The sequence below is a fragment of the Grammomys surdaster genome, unplaced genomic scaffold, assembly GCF_004785775.1.
Source record: "Grammomys surdaster isolate TR1022 unplaced genomic scaffold, NIH_TR_1.0 126118, whole genome shotgun sequence".
Lineage (NCBI taxonomy): Eukaryota > Metazoa > Chordata > Mammalia > Rodentia > Muridae > Grammomys > Grammomys surdaster.
In genome coordinates, this window is record NW_021620926.1 from 3,277,212 (window position 1) to 3,286,452 (window position 9,241).

At 38.4% G+C, this 9,241-nt stretch overlaps 1 protein-coding gene across 2 annotated transcripts; it reads right to left on the reverse strand.

The window, feature by feature from the left end:
* Positions 1–266: 266 nt before the first annotated feature.
* Positions 267–512, reverse strand: LOC114611568 (keratin-associated protein 19-3-like). 2 transcript variants are annotated; one of them, XM_028756274.1, is made up of 2 exons: positions 386–512; positions 267–331 (listed from the first exon to the last, which is right to left on the reverse strand). In XM_028756274.1, the coding sequence occupies exons 1-2, from the start codon at positions 510–512 to the stop codon at positions 267–269; spliced, it is 192 nt and encodes a 63-aa protein (XP_028612107.1). The 2 variants fall into 2 exon arrangements, with proteins under 2 accessions (XP_028612107.1, XP_028612106.1); XM_028756273.1 differs by having other exon boundaries at positions 267–512.
* Between the last annotated feature and the right edge of the window lie 8,729 nt (positions 513–9,241).

The following is a 9,241-nucleotide window of genomic DNA, read 5'->3' on the forward strand; positions in this document are numbered from 1 at the left end:
AAGACAAATGAACTGTGTCAGAAATACTTTTAAAGTTTGTGAGAATATAATGACACCCTGACCAGAATAGAAGTGGGTTCCTGAAGATCAACACTGAAAAATATGGACTTCATCTAATATTCTCCACATTATTTACAGAAACCTTTTGTTCCAAAAGGAAGCAAAATCATAGATGCAGAATAAACAAAGTATGAAGGTCACAGGATTCTTACAAAATCAAGGAATCACGGAAGACTAATCCATGGGTTGTAGGTTCAAATATTTATTCAATAGAAGCTGGAGAATCCATATCCTCCACAGCATGATGGGCGGAAGCAGCCATATCCGAAGCCTCCATAGCCAGAGCCATAGCCATAGCCTCCATAGCCAGAGCCGTACCCGAAGCCCCCGAAGCCACAGCCATAGCCCAGTCTGCGGATGCTGTTACATCCACAGCCATAGCCGCAGCCCAGGCCTCCAAAGCCACCATAGCCATAGCCCAGGCCTCCGTAGTAGCCGCTGTGGTAGCTCATGATGTTGTGATTGGTAAGTCTCTTTTGTAGTTGCAGGACTATGTTGTCAATACAATTCCACAAGGACATTTATATATACTTGGAGAAGCCACACCTCTAAATGTCATTCATTAAGACACACTGAAAACTATGCGACCAATCTTGTTTCTTAGGACTCAACCGCATCCTCTCCTTGTTTGTATGACTAGTGGTTTAAAGGTTATGCAACATGTTTGATGGACTGCTTTATTTGGATGCCTAGAAAAACGTTTTGCCTCTAATAAAATAAAATACTGAGCTGTTTATAGTAACCATGTATGCTTGTATTCCTGAGTTTCAAACTCTACAATAAAATCCTTAGCTTCAAATACTCAAATGGTATCACATGAGGATGCTTTTGTCCTGTAACTCCATCCTTCTTTTGACTTTCTATAGTTGAAGACATTTTTCCTAAACCAACTAGATTTTTGCCAAGAAGTTTTGCACTGAATCATAACTCTTGAAATGCTACATTTACAAGATGACTATCAACCATGATGTGTGTCTTAATACTATGCATTCTAAACTCAGCTGAGAATCACATTGTGCAATGTGTAGATCATATCAACGTTGTTTAATAACTACAAATAGAAATAAATGGAAATTCTATACTGTCATGTTTCCTATATAGACAGTCTACTGGATAGATACCACTAAACACTGTGTAGACAAAAATATGCTAGTTCCAAATAGGTATTTGCACCAAACTCTTCTTCACTCTATAACTATAAACTTAAAGGTACTTAATGCAACCTCCCTCCCCCCCCTCTCTTTTTCTTTCTCTGTGTGTGTCTCTGTCTCCTTGTCTGTCTCTGTCTGTCTCTGTCTCTCTCTCTGTGTATGTGTGTGCAGTGTGTGTGTGTGTGTGTGTGTGTGTGTGTGTGTGTGTGAATGTTAACGTGTAAATCAAGAAGAAAGTTGTGTTCAGGGACATGTGGAATCATGCTGTCATCTTTAAAGGTAGTTCATAACTGATATATTTAAGTGTTTCTGCTCTTGGATATAGTTCAAAAGTTTTACATATACTTGATAAACACACAATAAGAACATAATATAGGTCTATAAAAATGCTCATGTAAGTCCATGCTGTAGCTCAGAGCAGGTGAGTGCCACGAGGAGTACAAAGCTGTGCTTTATTAACAAGAAATTGAGAGCAAAGTGAATTTGGTTAAATATGTATGTGCGTATTAGTGATTCTATGCCATTGGGGAATTCAGTGTACTTAGTCATTGTGTGAACTATTTTGTATTATTATACTTCTATTAAAGTAATTTTTGCTTTATCTAATTTAAGATGATGTTCAAAAGGACTCATGTAAACATTTGTCATGATCCAGGTAAATATTTTCTGGGAGGTAACTGCTATAGTTTAGTAATTGAGGACCTTACAAGACCCAGCCTAAGAATGCCTTCCTCAGCTTCGTGTATGCTGTAGGTTTAGCCTGGACAGTTTAGCCTCATGGACTATCTGCTCCATTCATAGCCTACAACTTCCTCCTCATAACAGTAAAGACAGTCCTAGTGTTGGTGGGACTCATCCTGGACTCAAAAAGAGTTTCATAGATTCTTATGTCTTCAGAGAAGCCAGAGCATTAACTTTGCAAAAGTTTTAAAAATACAAGTGCTATTTGACCAGTATCTTATAGTCCTCTGACTTTTTTCTATTTACATAGATTACCTTTTAAAATATCACATAAAGTTATTCTGAGATTACAAAACAGTTGTAGAGAGTGAAAAAGTCAATAGAATATTATATCCTGTCAATGGTGTACCCAGAGGGAATGCTTCTACAGAGTTGACCAAGATATAATTTGGTGCAGATACTAGGGAAAATAGTATACACATTCCTTTTAGAAGTAAAATCAAAACTACCATATGATCTAGAAATGCCCTGATGGGAATTTAAAGGATATGAAATCATTTTCCAAATATATCTCTATGAGGTTGTTGCCAAGAGGAGCTTGCTAACAAGAGCCTGGTGTGGCTGTTCCCTGGGAGGTTCGGCCAGCACCTGACCAATGCAGATGCAGACGCTCACAGCCAACCATCAGACTGAGCTCAGGGACTCCTGAGAGCAAAGCTGGAGGAAGGACTTGAGGAGCATAGGGGAATTGCAACCCCATAGGAAGAACAATGTTGGCTAGTCGGACCACACAGAGCTACCAGAGACTAGACTAACAACCAAGGAGTGGATGTGGAGGGAATCCATGGCTTCAGGTACATATGTAGTAGAGGATGGATTTGTCTGACATCAATGGGAGGGAAGGCCCTTGGTCCTGTGGAACTTTGATACCCCAGCATAGGCAAATGCTGGAGTGGTGGGGTGGGTGGGGAGCACCCTCATAGAGGCAAAGGGGAGTGGGGAAGGCAGATGGGATGGGGAGGTTATGAAGGGGTAACCGGGAAGGGGGATATCATTTGAGATGTAAATAAATGAAATGACTAATTAAAAATTAAAAGTAAGATATCCCAGAAGACTCAACATAGGATAGAATTTCATGTCACTCTCTTAAGCATAGTAAGATAAGCACAAAAAGAAAATTATCATAATTTCACTCAACCAGAAAGTTGTGTCACAGAAGACCCAAGTGAAATAGAATTCACTGGCAATGATGATGGTCAAGGGGCGCGAGGATGAGAAAACAGAAAGATGAAGGCCACGAAGTAGAGAGAGCACTGGCTCTTGTTTCTCATGTCACTGTAGGGTAGATAGATATAAGGAAGGAGTAGAAAATAGGAGCACAGATGTTCTCAAAACATAAAAGTTATTAATGCCTAAGAAGATGGAAGTGCTAACCAACCCTTATCTAATCATTGCACTGTTGTACATATATACTTTATACCCACATGAATTTCGTGTTTTAATAATCACTTAAGAATTCAATCAGAGAAGCTCCATTTGATTCATAGTATCTATGTAGGTCAATAGATTGGGTGCCATTAAATCTGAAAAAGTCACAGTGTGCTAACTTTCTTTGCTTAATTATTAGATTACCAAAAACTGAAAACAGATGCATCGATGTTAAATGATTTGAAAATTAAAAGTGGAACATCATGGCTTTGGGAGCTGTGTGTCTGGAGATAGGGTACCTACAAGTGTACCAACTGCCAAAGTATTAGATAGAGTGAAACAGATTTCACCTACACAGTTTTATTTTAAAATTGGCCTTTACATATTCTGTTGGGGGGGTGCTGTTTGCGCTCTTTGTCACCTTCCCCAAACATTAAACGCCAACTCCTAATAATCCCTGTTTCATATTATCACTATCCTGCTTATTGTGTAGCCAATGTCCCCAACTAACTGGTAGCAAAGACTCTAAATCAGTTTCTAATCCCCAGTACGTGGGTAACACTTTTTCAAGGCCGGCCAACCTGCAAGTAGCTTTCAATTGAGAGTAAGGAGGGCTTCATCAAATACTCTACACCTCTGTATGTATATGGGTAGTTACATTTGTCATCATTATTACAGTGTGCACAAGCTGAACAAATCCATACTTTGATATACTCACACTAACATACAATGTGCTTGCTTTGTTGAGCTAACTCCTTTAAAATGATTGTTTTCAGATCTTTTAATCAACACAAAATATTTAATAAGATATGCAATTACCTAAACATGAAATTAAACAAAGTTTCAACTATTCTTAACCTTGGTTTTATTGGTAATTTTAATTAAATAAAGCAATGCTCTCTCTTAATTGAACCTGTCTTATTTTTAAGCAAGCTCATTATAAGTATTGATGAATGTGCTAGGTGTTATTTATAAATATCCATGTGAGTGATTCATCTGCAGACAACAGCTGGAATTTTTTCCTGTGTAGAATCATTAGTTCAATGGATATTTGCTGAATGCTTCTATATTTCATAAACCAATAGACTCAAAAAAATAGTCAGTGAATTTGATGAAAGTTACATTCTGGTATATGAGTTGTATATAACTAAGAAGCATGCTTGAAAAGTGAGTTGAAAACAAAGTGAAGCAGAACTGCATGTGACAGTCTAGGTAGTGGTCTCCACTGTAGTACAGTTAGTAAAATAATTAGGGTATACTCACCTGTTGATTGACATTGTTGTTTTATCACCAGTCATCTATAAAACACTGTGTGTTTTCACCTTCCTTTCCTCAGGCATATATTGCTTTTCTATTTCTGTTGCTTAATGATTTAAAAACATTTCTCCCCCTTTAATCATAGGCATTTCTTTGACACGTCAAATGTTTGCTATTTAAAACATCCTTCTTTGCTACAATTTGAGTATTTTTGCTTCAATATTCATAAGTGAAATTGAGCTGAACCATCAACCAAAGAGCACACATGTGATGGACCTATACCCCCTACAGATATGTAACAGATGTGCAGCTGGCCTTCATGTGGTACTGCTAACAACTGGAAGAGAGGCTGTCTCTGACCCTGTTGCATTCCTTTGAACCCCTTCCCCCTAACTGGGCTGCCTTGTCTAGGATCAGTAGGAGAAGATGTTATGTGCCTAGTCCTACTGTAACTTGATGTGCCAAGACAGGTTGATATCCATGGGAGGTTATAAACTCTTAGAGACAGCCTCCAGTGATTTATTTCCTCTAGCAAGGTTCCAACTTCTCAAAGTTCTACACCTTCCACAAATGACTCCAACAACTGGGGACCAAATGTGTAAGTATATGACCCTATGGGGAATAGTCCTCAGTAAAACTACCACAGACACCTATGGTAACCTTTCCAAATGTCCTATATTAGATTAAGCACTTTCCTTTCATACCATCCAACACTACATTATGTAACCATAACAATGAGTACTAGTAGAATTCGTACATTTTATCTCTGATTGAAACAAATTATTTCATACATATATCTCACAATTAAGTCAAATATTAGAATGATTAATATAGTTAAATGTGTCAACAAATAAATAAAATAGGTCTATTTTATGTATCTAAAAAATTAAAAGTCTCTTGAGGGTTATATCCACTTAACCCTCAGAGACTGGAGGTCCCAGGGAGTTTAGGGGTCTAGTGGGGTAGGGTTGGTGGTGGGGACATCCTTGTGGAGACAGGGTATGCTCAGAGGAAGTATAAGATGTAGAACAGTTAGAGAGTGGGCCAGGAGGGGAATAAAATCTGGAGTTTAAAATAAATTAGTTAATTTATTAAAAAAATAAAAGTCACAAATCTATGAGGACTGAACATATTACAGATTATAGATGTATTTCTTTCAGTAATGACCTGTCCATTAACCAACATTTCTCCACAAAGTACTTCTTGGCCTCCCATACCATAGTGATATATATTCAATGTTGACCATTTTTAAACTTTTCATTATTCAAGCATTATTATTTTATTTATTTGTGTGTGTGCATTTGTATGCTTTACATTGTCTAAGACAAAACTATGAACTCACCTGTCAGTCTACTTTTCATTTGTTTTATGTTCAAGTTAATTATGATCTACAAATCCGATAAATAATAGATGGCATTTACCTACTTAGAGATAAAGTAGTGAAAAAAAATCGTCCAATATTGAAGAACCACTCTTCTAGTGCAGGAGGCAGATTTTAAACAAATATAGACTTAATTTATCCTTTCAACCAAACAATCATTGAATGGCTAATAAGACCTTAGAGTTTCTCTGAACACTGGGAAAACTAACTCAAGTTAGAAAAGAAAGCAAGCCAGAAAAAATATTCCAGACTTTCTAAGATCATACTTCAATGGGGAAAAGCAGAAGATGTTACCAACAAACATATTTTTAATGGTAATAATTCATAAAATAATGAAGAGATTATAGATGAGAGAGATATGCAATAATCCATGGGAGTGATTGAAATGGACTATAAACTGAGATGGAATTATTGTGGGAAGTATTAAAAATGACCATCAGTTCCATGCTAAGCCCACCACCAAAGGGCCACATGGCACCAGAGCTCCAAAGTCTCTCTACCCAGCCCACTAAGTTCCCTCTGGTGGGTCACTAACACGCCAGCCCCATGCTTCAAAACTCCCACGGCCTTTGTGGTGCACATCAGGCAAACTTACACTTTGTAGCCATAACTCTCTCTCTTGAATTCAGTTGAGTCACCGCAAGAAGAAGACCACATAAATTTAGTTCAGAAACAATGGTAACTCGATTTCTGGGCACAACAACTAGAATATTAATCTTGTAAATCATATTAAATCTAAATCATCTGGTGGCGAATCCTGGCAGATTCGACGTAAACCGGGAGACCTAGTAGCTACATCTTGCCCTATCACTATCCTGACCTAATTGCCTCTAACATCTCTCCTGCTCCTTCTCTTCCTCCATCCAACCCAGAAGTCCTGCTTCCTACTCACCCAATGATTGGCTCCTTTTTTCATTAGAGGATGGTTCACAAGAAGTCCTGAGTGCATGACTCATTCCTTGTTCTAGACACCCCTCCCAGGAGAACAGAATTAGCATTAAAATACAAACAGCACCAGACTCATCCACAACATGGCATGATGATTTAAAAGTGTAGCTTTGAGTACAGACTTGGTAGATAATCATATAAACTGACAACTTTGTTGGATAAGAATGTGCCAGATAGAGGAAAGTGTTTAAGGGTAATCTTGTAATCCCTTACATAACTAACATGGAATTAACTAGGAGGAGATAGAAGACTTCAGACATAATATCATGTATTGTGCCATGAGTACTTATACTGTTGGCAGTACTGGGCATACAAACAAATTCACAGCATACACACCAGTATCACAGCCAAGATTTGAGTTGATTCTGAACCATGTGGAAAATGGTTCTTTGGATGTCTTATGAGAATTTATCTTGTGTTTTACTCAGAAAGTTTGAGGGATTTTTTAAGATTCTGGCACTTAATAATTAGCACACTCTATCTTTCCCTAGTACTGTGTGGATGGTAAAATCTACTTTCATAACTAAACAATGTCATTAGGTGAGGTGATTTTCAAACTAGGGAAATTTTTCTTCTCATTCTATACAGTCTCCTCACTCTATCAATTATTTCTTTGTTGTACAGAAGCCTTTTGATTTTAACAGATGAATAGATGAGGAAAATTTGGTGCATATGTTGGGTGAAGTTTTGTTCAGTCATGAATAAAATGAAATTAATCCATCTACAGGAAAAATGGATGGGAGATCTGGAGATCATTGTACCAAGAGACAAAGGTGAGGCTCAGGAAGACAAATATTGTCTCTTACATATGTAGAACCTATATTGGACAAAATGTGAGACAAACAGACACAGAGAGACAAAAGAGACAGAGAGAGACAGAGACAGACTCATGGGGAGATAAAGAATGACAGGGATTTCTAAAGTGGCTGATATAGTATGGGTTCATCAATGGCTTCCTTCACGTTGGAGAAGCTCAGAATGTGTTAGCTGCCCATCCCATGGGCCTGGGTGCCTTGTAGTCCAAATCAGTTGCTGAAGGCATATAGGATTCCTCAAGAGCTGTGGGTCTTCAGTACAATTTGGAAGCCAGAAGAACCTGGGTTTTGTTATCAGTGAAGGGATGTGGTAGCCACAGTGGCTGCAACAGATAGGTGAATTAGCAAATAAGAAAACTAAGTTTATGAGTAGAGAAAATGAATTCTCGAACAGTATAACTAACTTACTAAGAAAACAGAAGGCAATAAGATAAAACAGAGAAGGTTTTTAGTTGAATCCAGACCCAGTCAAATTAACAACCAAAATTAGCCACCACAGAAACCTATAACCATAAAATAAATATACAATGATAGAAATTTTTGAAAAAAAAAAAAGAAGAAGAGCTGCTGGGAGGGGCCTGACCTAATCATATGATCCTGCACCCACAGCCAAACATTGGATGGAAGACAAGTATTCCTACAGAAGTATTAGAGGGGAGATTGAAGGCCCTGAAGGTGATGGCAATCCTACGGGAAGACCAACTATATCAACTAACCTGGACCACTGGTAGCTCCCAAATACTGAGCTACCAACTAAAGAGTTTGTCTGAGGCCCCGGGCACATACGCAGCAGAGGGTGCCCCTGTCTGGCCTCAGTGGGAGAGGATGTGCAGAGACTTCATGTACCAGGGTCAGGGTATTTGAGGGGAGGACACTCTCTCAGAAGTGAAGGGGAGTAGAAATGCAGTGAGGAACCCTATGAGGGGGTACCAAGAGGGGTACAGCATTTGGGTAAATACATGAGTAAATTTTTTAAAAAGATTATTTCTGGCTAGTAGTATGATATATCACAGGCTTGGGTATGAGGGGGATTTGCCATACCGCTGGAAGATTGAGTGGAGTTCTGGTTGTTCAGCAAGGAATGACAGTAAATCCTGGTTGGTGAGACTTGTTCCCAGTTAACAGCCAGTGTAAGATGGGGATTTGGTCTGCAACCACATTGGCTTTAATTGTAACAACCGATTTTTCCAACAGCCTCCACATAAGATCTCAGCCGATCTGCAACCTTCCTTTCAATTGTGGAATAGCCTGAGCAGAACTTTAAAATAAATTTCTTGTCAGACCAACACAAGTGTGAGCTAAAAAGTGGTTGTTGTTTTACATTGATAAATGTGGGGTAAATTTCTTTCCATTCAAATTGCTACAAGTAACGCCACAGGTGAGATGACTAAACATCGTGTAAATTTTGCCCAACACAATTACATTTAGAGAAAAACTGGTATCAGTATTTAGTGTAGAACTCAGACTCTGTACCTGTCTCAACAGTAAAAGTTAGAAGTTCAGCTTCTAAACATAGCTAT

Bases quoted from the DNA above. Each gene is read 5' to 3' on its own strand.
- LOC114611568 (XM_028756273.1), bottom strand. From the start codon at position 512: ATGAGCTACCACAGCGGCTACTACGGAGGCCTGGGCTATGGCTATGGT.